Here is a 19,350-nt window from a genome sequence, read left to right as displayed (position 1 = left end):
TTTTGAGCGACATATAAAATGAGCGTATTGGTGCAGCTGAGGGTAAAATTGATGAGGGACAGGACCCCTTTCATCCACGGACTATTTGCAATTAGTGACGGACCCCTCTTCCAACATCAAGCTGCCAGCAGGATTCTTTACTTCACTGCTGCTGATGATGATGGAGAAAGGCTCAGAGGGTTTCTATAGCAACAGTCAGTGCTGGTTATATATCATAGGAGTAGACAGCGTCCGCCCATCCTTATACAAACAGGTAGGAATAAACAGGGACCTATATTGGCTTTGACTAGCTGTAGAAATCAATGACTGTCGAAAGAAACTGCATTTCTACAGCTAGTTGGCTTTGACATGAACAGGGCAGGAGGTATGTGTATAATCTCTCCCTGAGGTACTTCACACCAAGTTCTGAGGTATATATGATACAAAAATGAAGCTGTCCCAAGGTATGGGCAAGTCCGAACAAGGCAACCACGCCATTGTTGTTCTGCCATTTTACAAAAAGTAGCGTAGGGATATAGTTCTCTATATTAAGGCTCAAGTTAAAGGACTGGAGCCGACGTCATTACCAAGCTGGTGTTTAGAATTAAGGGCAAGCAGGCACCGGCTGCCAAAGGTAAGACTCCAGGATGCTAAAAACAACTGTGAGATCTGTGTCAGGAGCGAAAAGCAGATGAACAGAGATTGGAGAACATCATAAGGTGACTTGCAGGCCAGAGATTAGATCAAGATTAAGTTAAAAAATAGAACAGCTAAGATTTGTGAGGATAGCCAATACAGTACTGGTCACTCATTGGCAAATAATCACTGAATACGAAACCAGCACTGGGGATGAAATTAAATTAGCATCTTTAGATGTTAACACCGTCTCTGCTTGCTTTTTATGAGCTGGTATTTTGTCATATTTCCCTCAAAATGACAACCAGTGTATAACAACTTTCATATCCCAGAATCTGCATCATACCAAAAGACAGAGGACACACAGAAGACATTAAGGACTGCAGTAATGGAGACTGATGGTAGTGTCTCTGTGGTGTCTGACCTTGTGCTCAATCATGCTGCTGATCTCAGGCAGGAAGTTCTGGCTGATGACACGGTAGAGGTGGCGGTCCTGTGGGGAGGTTTTGTCCTTGATGCTCTCTGCCAGACTGACCCACTGGTCTTCCGTATCACACAAGAGGGACCAAGCGCCTCGCTTACGGCCTGGTAGAGGCAAAGAGGACAGACATCGGATTATTGGTTTGAGGGAAAATGTGCAGACACAATGAAGTGAGTGAAAATGTAATGAGTGTAATATAAGTGGTCAGGGCTTCAAGTGCAAATGCACAGATTAAAATGCTTATATTCATGACATCCTTTTACCTGTGCTCGGGGGAGCGTCCTCCAGTCCATTGTCTGACCTCACTTCTGTCACTTCACTTTCCACCTCACTGAAAGGAAATATAACTATGGAGATGAACAAATCCAAGATATTTCTATAAACAACAACCTGATTAAAAACTAGTTCTGATATCAAATTAACTGTACTGCACTTCGAGAATGAAATTACTTCCTTCTCAATTCTGACCTACACACATGGTCAGATTATGGTTGGACAGTATGTGCCAAAGAATTACTTAATCGTTTATTAGGATTTCAGATCCAGCAGTAGGCTGCAGGTCAGTCAACAACTGACTGAGGGCAAAGGACACGATAACACAAACGTTTGTAAAATTTTTTTATCGTGTATCATTTTCTAGAACCTTACAACTTTAAAAACTTTTTTTTTTTAAACCCTAAATACCAGCTACACCCTCAAAGACCACATGGCAAACAGACATGGCAGCTGCTGTGATAGTTAAATACATGTTTTCTTTTGACGTAACTGGTACATCTGTGCAACACATGCACAGCTCCACATGGCAGTATTACTCTGTATTTTGGCACTGACAACAAACAAAGCTTTTTTCTTCTTTTTAAAAAAAAAGTTTTTTTACCTCAGCTGAGGATCGTCAAACTTTCTTTTCTTTGGTGGTCTTCCCCTTTTCTTCTTCTCCGGTAATGTTAGCTCAGATGTCTCACTGTTGGAAAAACACCAAGAATAAAACAACTTTTTAAAAATTACAGCCTTTTAACGAGGGTGATTAGCAGTGGAAGACCAGTGTACTTAACCTCGATAATTAACCTTTAACAGGCCTGTAAACAAGTGCTAAGTGCCACAGCTGCAGTTACACACTTTCCACATGCGCCAGCTAACTGCAGAAAACATGACCAGTGACACAACATTCATTCTTATTGTACCAGGAAACACAGCAGCCACTGGTATTTACCTGAGCTTCTCTGCTATCCTCCTTACTGGCTCTTCTTTGTACATACGAGTGCCGTAAAAGTACCAGTAGAGGGCTCCATTTCCATCTTGACCCAGGGGTTCCACCCTCAGGCTGTCAGCATCCAGCCCCTTGAAGGAGGTAGGGGTGGGGGACATAACATTTCTTTAATCTATGTCTTTTTAAATCAACTGTCATTAGTGGATGAAGTCATTCAGTCCTTTGAGCCCATGCAGCTGTGAATCACACAGACACGAAGCACTTTCAGTACTTCACTGAGTGCCTTCATAAATTATTTTAAATTTGGAAATAATGAAATACAAGGGAGGAAAATTAAAAACGGAAAGACAGCATGGAGGTTAAACTGTAGCTATTATTAATTACACCTTAATTTATTACAGTACGTGCATTTACCATTTCTGAGCTACTCACGAATTCCTCTCAGGCGACAATAAACAACTACCGTTACTCAACGACAAAATTATATAAATTTTGATAACACTGGTTAACAAAGATTTAGTCCAATGCAAAAAGTACCTATTTCTTGTGTATTTTTGCACACTGCATCCCATAGTTTTTTTTGTTTCAGTATACACAAACAGTACCAAAGAAAAATGAGCCCCTCAATGCAATTGTACATTTTAGAAGTAAGTTTGTACATATTATGAGTGTAACAAGAGCTTTATTCATGAATAAGCAATTCACACTCTGTTACTGTTTTTAAGTTACAGAGGATGTATTATGCCTGATAAATAAAATTCCAGGAACTGATTTGAATTCAGGGTAAAAGGTACAATCAGGTGGTGCCATTTTAGCTTGTGAGGCAAAATAAAGTTTGAAATTGTGTTCTTTAGTGTAATGCAAAAAGTGTTTTAATCCTGAAAAAATAAATAAATAAATAAAAAAAAATCATCTTTTGAAATCAGGAACTTTCTGACAATGGTACAAACGCACATTGTGTGGTAAAATTAACAATAATAGCTTCACTGATGTTGGTGGAAACCCAACTGTGTGGCTTTGATCTCAAACCACCAAAAAAAACACCAAAAAAACCCCTCAATATTGAGTAAAAATGCACAAAACCATTTTTAAACAAACTCAACAAACAGACAATTCATGTTTCCAGATTCTTTAGCAGCTTATTTGCATGAGTGGTGTACCTTCAGCAGGTCAAAGACATCAGCAGCATCCAGACGGTAGTCGCAGAGCCGGTGCAGCAGTTCCACCTGTGTGCGAGGCGGCAGATTCTCAAAGGGCCCCTCTCGGAGCGGGTTGGGCTTCCCCTCTTCCAGTTCCCACCGGTAGCTGATGATGTCGTCCAGGTAACTGCTGAACGCCTGGGGGCTAAACGGCAGAGCAGTCTCGCTGTCATTGTCTGCGCTATTCTTTTGTCTATTTATCAATAGAACCATCAACCACGCAGATGAAGGATCAAACATTGATTCACCTCACCAAAGAAACTCAATTTCTTTCCCTGTAACGATTTTTTTTTTTTTTTTTTAGTTTTTAAGTCAGATTTGGGGTGGCAACATTTGTAATCTCATTTATCGGAGATTCTTAAATTTGACGGTTTAATTTTTTAATTTTTTTTTAAATTTAAGTTTAAATTCTATTTTAACAAACGATAACATCCGGACAAAAGGTTTCTTTTGTTCACTCAGATCTGTCAGTACGGATAAATGCAACCAATTCAATTGCAAATGACATGTGACATTTGCACACAACACAACATGTTTCAATATAGACTAGAATCCTTTTGTGATACTTAGCTTAGCAAAGTTCAAACTATCACGGAGGCTGGAGAGACGGAGGAGGAGGGGCTGGGGGGAGGTGGGGGGGGGGGCTTGTTTCTTTGAATGGGAGTTGGGTTGTATCTCTGCTATGAGTGGGGAACTGGTAAATAAATGTTGGTTCCGGTTCAGGTCTAGCCGATTAATCTGTACCTTTCAGTTCCAACTCAGATGAGCAGAACAAGGGCTTGGGGCAGGGGTGAGCATCTATGCAACGGCACAGAGAAAGAGGGACAGGAGGAAAAAAAAATAAAAAAAAATGGCTTATCTTGAAAGAGCAGTGTGCACTTTTCACACAGCTGCAGCCCCCCACCCCCGCCCTCCCACCTCCTCCTCCTCGCTACCCCATCTCTCTCCTCCTTTCTGTCGCTCGTTTTCTCCAACGTCCTCCCTCCCTCCCTCCCTCCCTCTTTTACCCCGCTCCGGCAGAGCGTTTAACGCGTGCGGATGAAAAGGGCAGCTCTGTGAAAGGCCAGTGCTGAGCAGCCACCCCCAGGATGCCAGTGCCTGTCCAGTCCAATAAAGCAGCCTGTCCTCCTGTTACCGGCGGCCTGGGTGGAAAAACTGGATCATTCCTGCCTCTATGCTTATCAGTTCACTGTACCTTTATGCTGCTTTCTAATGATGGGCTGGAGTAGGCGGTGAATAGAGGGGGGAAGCCCCATGAGAGACTGAACACATCTGTGGGTTTGAATAACAACCTCTGCTACAGACTCACTTTCTCCCATCATTTGATCAGAGGGAAAAGTTTCAGTGGCTTCCGTACGTCACAGCAGCAGTAGTAGAGCATGACTTCACTGAACCACCCTTCACTACCTTAACTCACCATATCGTTAGTAAGTTCTGATTCCTCAGTGAATTATAATACCTGAATCTTTTATTCAGATGCAATAACAAGCAATACATTCATGCTTTAACATGCTTTTTGATAGGAGCTGTGAATCCATCTTTTAGTCTCCCCCCCCCTGCTTACTTTAAATCATATTTCACAGTGCTCAGAGTTGCATTTTGATGATTTTACATGCTTGTTAAAGGGTATTTCTTTTCCTCGGAAGCTTCCTGGGTGCTATGACTAATTTGAAGTAGATGGAAATGAAATGTCGGTGATGTGGCCATCAAAATGTAAATAAGAGTTTAACATACAACTGCAACTAAATTAAATATTAGTTTTATATGTCAGCATAAACTGAACAGCTTGCCTTCAAATATTCAGTACAAACCCATATATCACTGTGGTTTGTTGTATATCCGATCTTTTGAAACCAAACCACTTCCACAATACTGACGTCGGTCCCCATTATGGAACCAATTCCTCCACCGTGGAGCCGCTTTCATCGATGTGTATTATAGCTGTAAGTGAGTAAGCACACGCCTAATGGAAATAATAGGTTTATCTTGACAGCTACAAATATAAATAAAAAGATTAACATTCTTTTCCACTGTGCTTTTGATGCTTCATAAACACTGTGGGAGATGCTTTCACTTCCCCCTACAGTTCTTTTGAAGTTAAGATCTTGACTTTAACCTTCCAAAATCGAATTTTCAAAAACTGGTTTGTGCCCTTTTAAGCAGTAGAAAGATGTGAATCTTCTTGCCCATATTGCCTCACTGATTAGGCACTAACAAAGCCAAAAACCATCACATCAAATAATTATTTCAGTCGTTTGGTGATAGAGGTGAGCAGTGTGTAATACATGTAGGCCAAGAGTAAGAGTATTGTAATTTAACTGCAGCCCTATATTCAACACAAGAATTGAATGTTTTGGAGAGTAAGACAACGTTTAAAGTTCCCATACCGTTGCATAGGTTTAGAAAACAATAAAAAGTTTAGCTTACTTGTTAAATACAGAAAGATTTTGTAGTACAAAATAGGACTTTTGCTGGTGTTTTAAACACAATTAAGGTATCAAATAAGCCTCATATTGGTATCTTATCAAATAAATATCCAATTACTGGGAGCCCTATTTGAAAAGAATGTTTGAACCATGCATTAAGTGAAAATAATTTCTTCAAATTACAACAAGTTGTCTTCTTTTAGCTACTTTTCTGACAACATACATTGGGGATTATGACCCATGAAATTATATTTAGTTAAAACTTTAGGAAATTTCTTTACTGCACTGAAAATAGGCAATGACCCCAATACTCTGAACTTTGTGCTCCTCTTCACCACTACACACGAGCGTCATTTGCACTTGGTCAACGTTCATTTTTTATTATCTGCACCTATGTTTCCATTATAACAAATCTTCTTCCACCATGACTGAAAATCTTCTCCATGTGTTGTGGGTGCCTTCATACAAACAGACCTGATGTGACTTGGCAGGTTTTGCCAATATGCCAGATTTATTTTCTATTCTATACTTACGTGATGTCGGTGCGCTGGTAGCATCCCTGCAGCAGACAGGCGATGAGGTCTCCAAGGAAGTCCAAGTCTTGTTCTGAAAGGGCTTTCTCCAGCTCCTGGACACAACAAATGACGAACAGAGTCAATGCACGTGTAAACACTGCAAGTGCAAAAAAGGTCAAAGGTATTACATGGTACCAAATGCTGCCACAGTTCATCTGCACAATAATGAAGAAGTTTCAAATAAGGAAAAAGCTATATGAGCCAAACACAGGTAATTACAGTGTATCAAACACTTATTGGTCAATATAAGAAAAGACAGGTATATATATAAATATATATATAGTTTACATTCTATCAGGGAGTTCTCAGCATACATGTTTACAGGTGTTGGGTGTCAGTGTAAAGTAAGCTGGCAGAGGTAGGCAGCAGGAGGGATGAGTGGAATTTGCAACTTGTCTCATTGGGGCGTCTTGGTTTGCCTGTGGTTGTTGGGCTGTAGCCGAGGTTCAAGTTCAGCCATGACCTCTCTCCTGCCTGGCATTGTGTTTCAGCCATTCAGGTTTTATGAAGCGGCAGTAACTGGCAGAGCAAACTCGAAAAGACCTGAAAGCACCAAGGAAAGATGGCAGGCAGCAGGGGCCGAGAGCTGCAACACAGCCGTGCCCCCTCCTCTCCTCTGCTGACCAACCAAGACACAGCACCCCACACGGGCCTCCCAGCATGCACCGCTCTCCCTTATCATACCCAAAGCCTCGGTAGTTGAACAGGAGGGGAAAGACAAGGGGAAAAAGGAGGCCGAGAGGGCAGAAATGCAAATGTAGTGTTCTATCAGCCAAGTGTCCATTTCGCTTAATGTCTCCTTTTTGCAAAGACAGTCCTTCAGGCTGAAGCCCAACCGGTCGCTCCTCGGACAAACTGCTTGCAGCTGACCACTCCTCATCCTACTGGCTCTCTCACTAACAACAAATCTAGACTGTCAGTCCTCCTCTCTCATTCACAAGTACTACTGCATTAGTATGTTTGGTATCGTCTCCTTCCATCGTCAAGAAGAAAGAAAAAAAAAAAGGTCCAAAATTGTCTCGGAGACATTGAGACATGTTTAATTATTGTGCGCTCACTCTCCTCCTCTCAGTATGTCTCAGGGGGGAGAGAGAGAGAGAGAGAGAGAAGAACCTGGTTGAGATCAGAGGTCTCCAAAGGTCAGTGTACACACCTCCCGGCCATGGAGGATGACGGAAGCCAGGAGCAGACAAGTCAGCGCAATGAAAAACAGAAGGGGGGAGGGAGGGGAGTACAGAGAGGCGGTTGAGAAAGAAGTTGAAAAACAGGATAAGATAAATGTTTCTGCTTGAGGTTAGAAAAGAGACGCACATGAAGGAAAAATGAAAGGCAGCTCAGACCTGCTTCTGACTCAATCTACTATCCAAACACACCAGGTGAGTGAGTCAGGTGACAGCAGATAAAAAAAAAAAAAAAAAAATCTCTCACAGCTCATCACTCAGAGGAGGAACAGTTCATTGCCTTAACGAGCACACTAATGACAATTTAAAAGCCAACAGAACAACTTTGTCACAATGACACACGACAGATACGTAGTAGATTTAAAAAAAATAATTCAACAAGGCTTAAACAGGAGGACTAGATGCTCGGAAATATGCTGCATGAATATATGTACGTGCGAGTGCCAGGAGATCCAAGGAGAGTTTATGTCTTGAGGTAGCCAGACATCTGAGATTTACCAACCAAAATTTCCATCTTGCAGTGGTAAAAACTAAAATGCAAACACTTAAGCAACATTGCAGTAGTTGTATTGGTGTATGCACCTCTGCCAACCTGCATTACAACACAAATGGAAGAAGGATCCAGTTCTTGTCAAGACTTGTGCCATTGGTTCACACCCTGAAGGTATTTGTTGAAACGCTGCTGCCCTTCTACATTTACTGTGAATGCAGGATTTAGATTTGCTGATGTTTGGGAAGTTCATACAGAGCATTTTAAATAATATAGCATTAGATTTAGACTCCTGCTGTATTATTGCTCGTGCACACACACTGAAGTTTGACGAATCACCTGGTTCTACAGCTACATGACCAACACAAGACCATAAAAGACACATTGTGTGATGTGGAAATCCCACACTGCAAAGAGAGAAGAGTGCAGACATGTTAACTTTCACACTAATGTGAGCAAGAACGCTTTTAAGGACACTGGTGGTGTGCAGCTTTCCCTCGGCTCAAATCATGAAACTCTGGTTGGCAAACCTGCCTAGACTGTGATGCTGAGTAGTGAGGCGCAATCGCACCATTGTTTAGGTGTATATATGTATATATTCATTCATTTCTATGCTGTAAATATGTCTATTTATTTCTTTCTGTTTTGTTTTTTTGGACGCTGAGAGCGAAGCTACCCCCCCGGAGTCAAATTCCTAGTATGTGTTAACATACTTGGCCAAAAAAGTGATTCTGAATATCCAGGAAAGAGAAGGGAGCTGAAACAATAAAGAGACTGACTGAAGGCTTTAATAGTTGCATAAGGCAGGCATGTGTGTATGCGTGTCATCCAGCGGCAGAGCTCCGTCACAGCCACAAGATCTGATCATTTAGACACGTATAAAGATACTGTGTGAATCTGTGTCTACATGCACGTGTGCATAGGATACAGAAAGATCCTGTGTCACCCTCCCCTCCACTTCCAGGTCCCCTGTCAGGCAGCCTATGGGCCACAGTGTGCCCATCCATCAGAGGCAAACTGCACTTTGATCACACTTCGAAAGAACTGGGGGCCACGGCTGGGGAAAGAGTGGAGCGTTGAGTACAGCAGAGCGAGCAGAGGGCTCGCTGCAGCCCCTGGATTAACACCACCCTTCCCCAACTTTGAAGTGCCACACAGCCTCTCGGGTTGGCAATGGGAAGGGGAATTAATGTGGTGTGCGTGTCCTTTCTTCTGCCATCCATCCATTCGTCCAATCCCTCTGTGGCCCGGTGCTAACACACTCGGCTTGATGAAGGTCTGCGAGGGACACTCTGCTACAGCTAGAAATGTCCTGTGGGAACCTTTCCCCTCGATAAGAACGAACACACACACACACACACACACACACACACACACACACACACACACACACACACACACACACACACACACACACACACACACACACACACAGCTAATTTACAACACACTACATGGACACAATTCACAATCTGAGTCAACAACACACAAAAACATCCACACATGTATCTCAGCAGAATAAACACGGTGCAGTACTTTGACTGCTTCGCATTAATGATCAATGAGACTTAAAGATAAGCGAGCTGGATGAGTGATACGCTATAAAGTCTATAAATCATAGAGCTAAAGTGTGTAAACTTATCGGGAGATACTGCTGTGAAAAAAAAAAAAAAAAAAAACGCCTATTTGTTTCGCATATTGGGACAAAGATTGGAGGGTGAGTGAAGGCTGAGCCAAAAGGTGTGTCATCACTTCAGCCCCTCTGTGGGCCCGGCTCGCAATCAGCAATTCCCCCCGAAGGTATTTGTCACTTCTCTCACCAGGCTCCCCTGCTGTTTCTCTCTCTGCTTCTCCTACTGGCTTAACCTCTTATTACTCTCTTCCACACCATTTTCCTCCCCCTGCCCTGCCGCCCAGTGTCCATGAGGGCCTCTAAGGCATTCTATTATTCCCCTGACAACACCCTTGCTCTGCTCTCCACCCCACTCTTTTCCTTTCTCTGTCTTCCTTATCTCTCCTCTCCCTCAGCACAATGTCTCCACTCCGGCCAGTTGTTTCCTTCACTGCAGCTGAGAACAGTGCAGAAATATCTATCAATCTCCCAACCATATTTATTGGTAAGGTGGGGAGAAGAAAAGAAAAAAACAAAAAAACATCACAATCTAGACTGAGCATATATATATTAAAAACAACACGGTGTGAATTGTTTGAGTCTCCATCTCATCTGTACATCCATTTCATAGAACAGCAAGCGGTACAAGAAGTAGCACCTGTGGTGACAATGCAGTACCACTGGTCCTTTTTCTCTTTCTCACAAGGCCCTGTCACACCGAATGTGCCTTCGCTAAACATTAACAGAATAAAATGCCTGCATTTCCCCGGTGAAGATAGTAGCTAACTGTGATTCACACAAACAATAAAACATTATAAAACCATTCAAAAACACACCATTAATACCACTAAAGTCCGACTATTGTTCGTAGTCATGTACACAACACGTTTGCTGTGGAGCTTAAATTGCTCCCACTGCTACTGCCATTATCATTTTGAATGCCTGCTCATACATGACTCTGATTAGCAAACTGCTGTCAAAACTCCAGCAAAGCCTGCAGGTTAAAAAAAAAAAAAAAAAAGCACCGTTTACTCTTCCCAGACATCTTATAATGTAATGCACCACTGGTATGTTCTATATGTCACGCAGGTAAACATGAAAAAAAACAACTACTTTATTTGTTCCTTTTGGGCACCCCAGCTACACGACTCCAGCATTGCACTGAGAATGAGAGAAATAGAGATTTCTGAAAAAGCATGACAGCTGGAAGTGTCCATTTATTTCTTCACTGGGGACAATTGAAAGCTACTCCTATTCAACTGCCAATAGCTGCCCAGAGTTCTCAGTTCCTCAATATATATAGGTTAGGTTAGGTAGTTACTTTATTAATCCCCGAGAACAATTAGAACAAAATAGTCTTGACGTAAAGGCTCGTCTCAGCCATCACGAGGAATAACCTTAAATATTCGAGTCTGCTTGCATGTAATTCCTTCTTAACGCAGAATAATGGAGTGACTTGCTGTAATTGACTGGATCAATGAATGTCAGACAAACCTCAATAACAACCCTCCTCCAAAACTTCCGTGAATACAAATCGGAGGTTTGGTTGAATGCCTGGCTTTGTTGACCATTGTTGACTAATAGGGCGGGAGATAATGTCACGGTACAGACGTCTGAATGTAATTTACCCGAATCCACAAAGAGAGCAAGAAAGAAAGAAAGAAGGAAGTCAGTAAAACAGGGAACGAAATTGAAACATGCAAGACATGCCAGATCAGGAGAATGCATACAGATGAAATAAGAAATGTGGAAGTGAAACTTTACTTTCAATCAGTACTGTTTCAGTGTAATTCTATGTGATTGTGTGGTTTTGCAGTGAAATGCATAGTGAAACACTGCAAACTTGAGTTAATGCCAGACGAGACAGCCAGAGATTAGGCAGACACAGTTGTCTCATGAGAATGGGTCCAACATGGGTTCACTGTGTAGATCAGCATTACGGGCACATCTGCTGTATGAAGAGGTTACAATGATACCATTGAGACAAAAACTAAAGTCTCTCTTTGATATGTGAACCAGGGTGGTAAATGCTATGAGACATGAATCAACTGAAAGGAGCAGAGGACTTGCCTTTTTGAAAGAAAGGAGACATCAAGGCTAAACTGATATATTAAAATTTTTTTTAAAAAAAACAGTCAACAGACTTCCATGTAGAGCAGAGCATCTGCATCTGCAGATAAAAGTGGAATGGGCTTTTCTCAGTGGACACTAATGGGTTCATCATGTGTCCCAATCCATATCTACAGAGAGAGAAAAAAAAAAAATTGAGATAAAATGCTGTATGTGTGTCAGGCCTATACAAGCTGCAAGAGAAAGAAAGAGGGAGACATGGAAGTGGGCTGTGATAAGAAATGCAGCAGCATTTGTATCAGCAGCTTCAAGGTTGTAGCAGATCCACAGAGCCTGTAGTAAAGGGGGGGGTTGGCCTCTCTGGCTACCTTTACAGCAGACACTTTCCATGCCACTGCCGTTAACAGCTCCTCCGGGGTCTATATCACCAACAGTTGGAGGACGAGTGCATGGCTCGCTGGCGGGGGAAGGGAGGCCTGTTTGTTGTGTAAAGGCTCCTCTCTTCCCTTCCTATGCTTCTTTCTTTATTTCTTCCTCCCCCACCCTCCTCCCACTTTTAGCTCACACATGGTTCCTCCAGGAGCCATCATCTGACAACACCCTCCACCCCCACACATAACCACCTCCTGCCACATGACAAACATGCACACAGAGTCGTAACACCACAGGAAAACGCCCTCGCATCCTCAGGATGTACGGTTCATCTCATCAGAGGAAAGCATCAACATCTTTGAGTTGTTGCCAGACGCATCTGACTGATGCATTAAAACGTGAACTTGTCTGATTTGCCTGCAGGCCTGATTTACAAAATGCCTGTTGGAGGCAGAGTCAAAAGTTTTGTGTACCGGACCTGCCTTCTCACCCCCATTTAGGCACATTCAAATAATTACAGCCTCCAGGCCAGGACATATGAAAATATGTCAACAGAAGGAACAGGTTGTTGTAGATGAGCTGAACCACAATGTGGGAACAGTGACAAACACTAAATATAGCTCCTACACTAGACAACTCTCAGGTCAGTTTCAACTTTCAGCTGAGTTTTTTTTTTTTTTTTTTTTTTTTTAACAGTGTCAATGTCAGGGCCAGGTGGGACAGGTGGCTGGGCTGTGGGGGAAGTACGGGATGGGCATTGGACAGATTTTTCCAGAGTCAAATTCTCTCCAGACAGATGGAGACCCTTTGCCTTGAGACTAGCTCGTTGACTACGTGGGTGAGGATCATGAAGCGCAGGAGATGGGAGGCCACCCAGTGCAGCAGTGCCTCTGATACTTCCATTGCCAGCTTTGAGGAAACCACATCATCCACTTCCTCAAATAAACCTGAGCTTCCTGCTTTAGCTGACGTCCCAGTGGACACGCATACACATGCACATACACACAAACATAAAAATTCATCCTGCTAACTCAGAGGAAGAAAAACCAAACAAAAAACAACAACGTGTGATTTACATTTGAAGTAAAGCTTAGTTCACGCCAGATGTTGTTTTTTTTTCAAATCAAACACATCTTTAAACTCTATCTGCGCCTGTCTGACGGCTCAGCAGTAGACCTTGCAATGGGTTTATAGGCCACAATTAAAAGAAGACGAGAGGCGACACAGCGCTCGATCTTGTTGGCTCTAGTTCTTTGAAGTCTGCCTGGTGTGTCAAGGTCTTGACATTCCCAAACAACAGGGCGATACCTCCCAGGGCACGTTGGCCACGTTCACACCCACATTACCCCCCCTGCATGAGATAACCCAGCCCCCTTATTCATTTGAATGAGGCCTCTCTGTTGATGCAACAGGGGTGCCAACGCAGACGGCTCCAGCAGAAAGAAAGCAGGGTCATTTGGTAACAACTCTGGAGCAGGCTCCACTTTTGATGGACATCATCTGTTAAAGAGCTGTGCTGGCAAATTACATTGCTTTTAGTGCAAACTTCTGGTGGATTATTGTGTACCATATCTCTGCTGTTTACCAGGAAATCGCTACAATGAAACATAAAATGATGATGATAACTTGTTCTTCTGGTAAATGATAAGCATTCAGACTCATTTATCTACCACCTAAACCAGCTTTTCTGCATTTCAACACGACACTGAAGCAACATGCCCAGAACAACGCAACATGTTGCAGGTTTTAAAAAAAAAAAAAAAAATTTTTACACATGGCTGTTTTCCAGTCTATATTCCCACTTTGGCGTTTTTTTAACCTACGATGTCATAGATCTTATAGCGACAGGTGACGAATAACCAGCATATACTGTATTAGCATTTGTTAATGTTTTGAAAACAAGCAATGTAACTTGATATACGGGGGTTGAGAACAGTCAGAGTGTGCCGACTAGAAATGGTTATTTCAGCCTGTGGCCTCCTGCAATCCATGTAGTCAGCCAAAAGTGTGCCAGTCTGCACCCCGTGAAACTTCAAAGATAAACACCCCGCCTCTGCGTACGCTGGCACCAGCTCAGCGTTGCTTTGGGGAAATTTCAACTCAAAACTTTTTGACAAAACATTCTACGGTGTTATTTCTCTCTTTTACATTGTTGTTTCTTTGCCAATGTTTTCTATAAGGAACAAACAGTGGCATTTACTAGAATAAAGCTCTATCTTTATTCCCTACGATGCATCACACACGGCCCAAAAAAAAAAAAACACAACAGAAACTGTCCCTAGACAGGCCGGGTACATATTAAGCAGCGACTCCATTTATCCAGGAGCTCCCACTGAATGAGACCTGGTTCGGTGCGGTTCTCGTCACCTGGTTTCTCTCACACTTCTCATCTCAGCTTCACAACCAGCTGCAAATACACAGAGCGAGAAAGAAAAACCGAGGCGATGCCGCCCTAGACTGGAGACAGAGAGAAGGAACCATGGGGAGTTGCAACAATGGAGCTGGCAGGAAAAAAACAGTGTATGTGCCCCTCTACCTCCCCCTCTGAGCACACACTCCCCATGTGAAACCATCTGATGCATGTACTACTGCTCTCACTTGTCAATCACACATGGGGGAGGGGCAGCAGCTTCTTACAAAGCCCCCCCCTCCCCCCCACCCCACCTCTTCACAGGGCATGCAAGACAGGGTATTAAAACAGACATGCAAAAAGGTTCTTGATCTCTGAGCGGCACTCACAGGGTGTGAAAAAGTTTTGAGGCATTATGTATGGCCTGATCTGGAGAGAAGAGTGTCAAGAGGTTGGTGTCTGTGAGGCTATAAGAAGGGCTGAGCTGGGGAAGTGTCAGTGGGTGGGACAGAGGGAAAGAAAGGAAAAAGGATGCGAGGGATGACTGAACAGTAGAGATGTGGAATGAGAATGGATCATTGCTGATGTGTGTGTGTGTGTGTGTGTGTGTGTGTGCGTGCGTGCGTGCGTGTGTGTGTGTGTGTGTGTGTGCTCCAATCTCCTCCCTGGAATTGACAAAAGGAGGTAAAGCATCCCGAGGTCGAAGGAAAACATACTATCAGTGATTTAAGCCACCGACCACTGATCCCTGAAGATGATTGTTCATGGCAAATACTCTCCTGCTCGTATAGAAAAATCTAAACATGTACCCTCCATTTACTTTTTCATGTAATATCCTGCTACACATGTTCACTATAACCATCCTCGCCCCTCACATCAAAGCCCCCCTCGCTGCGGCCAGACTAGCAACACTAAGTGATCAGCAGTTAAAGCGCACCAGAAGACGGTGTCGCTGTCTGAAGTTAAGACCATGATGGAGCAACACTTAAGCCTTGATCCTATTCCCACTCTATTAATCCATTTGCTTTCTAGACAACAGAAACAAGGACATGCTCACAGGCAGTCTGCGCTCAATTATTTACCAGATCTAATAGGACTAAATCTTCTTTTGCAATCACGCTGGAGCCCCCTCCCCAGAAGGGGTCTAGCAGCAGCAGCTAGCACCCAGTCAGAGTGAAGAGCCTCCACCCTCCAGGGGGAAGGGAAAGAAAGAACCACCATCTGGGGTTTAGTCATGGTGATGCCAGGGCTGGGGCGCAGTGACAGGGAGACCGCTGGGGCTCGAGAAGGGGATGGGGTAGAGCGGCTGCTGTTGGGTATATGGGGTAGAGGGGCAATGGGATGGTAATGTGATGGGACCCGGGGAGAGGCAGACAGAGACGGTGGTCCATGGACGTGCAAAGCCCGAGGGGAATGGGCATTGTGTAAATGTTTCTGCAGGAGTTTGACATTTAATGATGAGCAAGAAGGCATTTCACGAGCAATCGAAAGCAATTCAATACATCCCCAAGCAGGTGTTTGATGAACAATTAACAATGATGACGCTGTAAACTGTTCCACTCTGGACGATATAAAGTGTCCCGCTCTGATGCAGCACAACTAAAAAGGAGCACGAGAGAGCTGCCGGTCACGTGAAGTCTGTTATCACCCGCGCAGTCTTAAGAGCTTTAATCGGGCCACATACGTGAATACAACCAACGTTGGGAGGGTAACGGGAGTGTGAGGACTTCAAGGAAGCACAGAGTCTGCTCACAAAAGGAAAAGCAGGTTATAGCTGTGATTAAATAGCGTTTCAAACGCCTTCCTCCTTTCTCACCTCCGCACAGCTGGCCAGACATAAGTGCGAATGCTGATCTGTGGTGATTACGATTGTTACACGTGTCTGCATATATGCAGCTGTTTCAAAGGTGTGGAGGGTGAATCCAATCATCCAGCATGTAGTTTGGACAGAGCATAAATCCCACGGTGTTATCTGCTTGTGAAGACTTGAGGCTGAGCTCTTTGCCTCAGGCCCATCATCTCCACGTCATGAGCGATGCAGCAATCACAAAAGTCCCTGATTGCAACGATGACAAATACTCATAAGGCTTAGAAAACAGTCATTTTCAAATTGTAAAAATGAACAACTATTTGAGGTATAATTATTTTTTTGTAAATACTGCTTTCTAATTCAAAGTTGAACTTGGATATTTCATGAAAAATAACCAATGCATAAGAGCCAGAAATACTTATAGCATAAATATCAAGCATGTTTAATGCAGAAGTCGAATCACTAAGGAACAGTGGGCGCCATCCCTCGAACACCAGGAAGAACAGCCCTGCCAAAGGGGACGTGACTTAAACCCGGACCTGCAGTGAAAGAATGACGTCATCAGTTTATGTCGTAACATTTTCAAATTTTAAACCTTTGGATTTGTGATCATATTCATCACATCATTCGAATTGTGATCTTTCATCAATTTGTGATCATTCATCGCACCTTTGCTCAGATAAAGCAAAGTAAAACTGGGATTGCAGCTGTTCATCTTTAAGCAAGACAAAAGGTGCATCCTGCTCGGTGTCGTTCTTTCGGCACAACATGTGTTTTTGAGCTACGTTCTGGCATGCTAACAATTTGGTGTTCAGCGGGTATAATGTTTACCATTATTACCATCTTCATTTAGCATGTAGGGGATGTCTTCAGTTTTGCAGGTAAGGAAAAATGAAAACATTTATCTGCACGTATCATTTAAGCCATTAGGTTGCCTTCCAATAGTTGCAGAGACAATTTAGTCAGGACAAAAATGGGTGCACTGACTGACAAGAGAAAAACAAACAACACTCCCACCAATACAACTTTACTATTGCTAAATGAAATACACACCGTGCCGGAGTCCCGTCTGAAAAATCCTTAGGTCGTCGCTAATTTAATAATGAACATCTCCAAAGAGGACACCACGTTTAGTGAGACAATGACAGGCAGCTGATGAAGATACATTGAATAAATGCATAGCAATGTGCCAAACGGGCTGCCAGCAGAGCACGGACTGTGAAAAAGAAGAAGACGGGGACAGAGATCCTTGGCATGAAGGACCATGTCTGGCAATGAAGGGGACATCAGTGAGCAGCGAGCAACACAAGGCTGCCGTGTCTGTTGGCTGTGGGATTTCAGGCATCATTTCACAGATACACAGCCAAGAAGCCCAGCATAAGCCACGGAGAGACAAAAAGCCAGGCAAAGGGGACAGCCATGTTGACCCTGGGCTGCCTTCCTGAAGATCACTCCCACCGTACTAATGTGCTTTCGCTTCCGTACTGACTCTTCATCTCTAGAACACTTTTCTCCATTTCCCCTCTTTCCCCTTCCCTCCCACTCATTCTTTCTTTGCTCTCCATCTCTCCCACTCAACTCCCATCCACACACACACACACACACACACACACACACACACACACACACACACACACACTGCTTTTCCAGCTTGCTGCCTGCAGCCTGAGGAAAGTGGAAACCAGCGACAGTGAAGTGTATCAGCGCAGGAACAATGTGCAAGGGGCTGTTTTGTAAGGCTAGCCAAGGAGACTGGGGGTAGACTCCATTATCACTGACCAGGACCGTAGAGAGAAAAGAGCTGCCACAACAGTACCACAGCAGCACTGTTGGACTGGATCACCGAGTTTGTCAATATCCTCACTTGCAGCAGTTTCACACGGCACTAACCACGGTGGTCTCAAATCTGGCATTCATCACAAAACTATCCACTGTGCGGAAAAAAAAAAGAAACGGGTGTTTTCGGGAGGCCATTGAGCAGGATTTACAGTCTGTCCACAGTACATGTCAAACGGTCGGATGGCATCAGAAACCCACATCTTTCCGACGACATAGTCACACACACTTCGTGCCATAATTGGCGAGGGGTTCACAGGTGAGCGAAGAACGAGACACTTTACTCCCCTGAGCTATTTGTGACACCTTTCATTCACACAATCCAATGCAGAACGGTCAATGTCACCCTGGAGAGGTTGTCTTCCTGTGTCTCACTAACTGGCTGTAAAAAAATAGATTGAGATAGAAAGAGCTACAAACATTAACTTTTAATCTGGCAATTACTTGACTTCATTCTGTGTCATTTTTCAGGTTTATCAATGACGTGCATAAAACGACACTGTAGACTTCAGTCTCGGTTAACAGTGAGAAGATCCGCATCATATGTAAGCTGTTTCATCATCTACATAGAGGGAAAAAAAGCTCAAATAAATACTCTGCTTTGTTAGAGCTTTGCTTTAATTGAAATTAAACAAGCGACAAGGCCTCAGACTACACACTCTCGACTATTGTGCCTAATCCCGTGGAGGTATCCGCACCCTGCTACTCATCTCCCACAGCTGACACCGGAGGGCAAAACCAGAATAGATATTTAACAAGGAACTGTGTGAAAACTGTGACACGTGTAGGTGCTAGAGGCCCTGAGCAGCCAATAACAGTGATTCCCCCGCTCGCTATAGGTGCAAGGGGTAAAGATGGACACAGGACAACAGCAGGCAATTCAACGTGCTATGTCCACAAGGAAAGGACTGATGGAATGTCACAGGTAAGAAAGTAAAGAACAGAATAGAGTGAAATCACTCAACGCACCCCACTCTGTCACGACCAATGACAGCCACTTCCTGCCCTCTATTCCACCCCAGATTCTTGTGTAATTCAACCTATACATCCAGAGATAGGATTGCACCTGAAACTGACTGAAATTACCCAACCAAGCCTTCACATGCACAGCCAACAGCATCTCAAA

General features: G+C 43.5%; 1 protein-coding gene across 1 annotated transcript in view; it reads right to left on the bottom strand.

Annotated features, from left to right (window-relative positions):
- cecr2 (CECR2 histone acetyl-lysine reader) overlaps positions 1–19,350 on the bottom strand; it is a 33,605-nt gene that overhangs the window by 10,908 nt on the left and 3,347 nt on the right. The window contains exons 2-7 of the mRNA XM_069705331.1: positions 6,462–6,556; positions 3,464–3,647; positions 2,307–2,434; positions 1,974–2,057; positions 1,360–1,427; positions 1,040–1,200 (exon numbers count right to left, since the gene is read on the bottom strand). Coding sequence (XP_069561432.1) covers positions 1,040–1,200; positions 1,360–1,427; positions 1,974–2,057; positions 2,307–2,434; positions 3,464–3,647; positions 6,462–6,556 — 720 coding nt within the window. The remainder of the gene's footprint in view (positions 1–1,039; positions 1,201–1,359; positions 1,428–1,973; positions 2,058–2,306; positions 2,435–3,463; positions 3,648–6,461; positions 6,557–19,350) is intronic.

This window comes from Brachyistius frenatus, unplaced genomic scaffold (genome assembly GCF_029030835.1).
Source record: "Brachyistius frenatus isolate BFR_SWC_R1_liver_20210118 unplaced genomic scaffold, ASM2903083v1 Contig_55, whole genome shotgun sequence".
NCBI lineage: Eukaryota > Metazoa > Chordata > Actinopteri > Embiotocidae > Brachyistius > Brachyistius frenatus.
The sequence above is the reverse complement of the archived record's forward strand: the minus strand, read 5'-3'. Positions and strand labels throughout refer to the sequence as shown.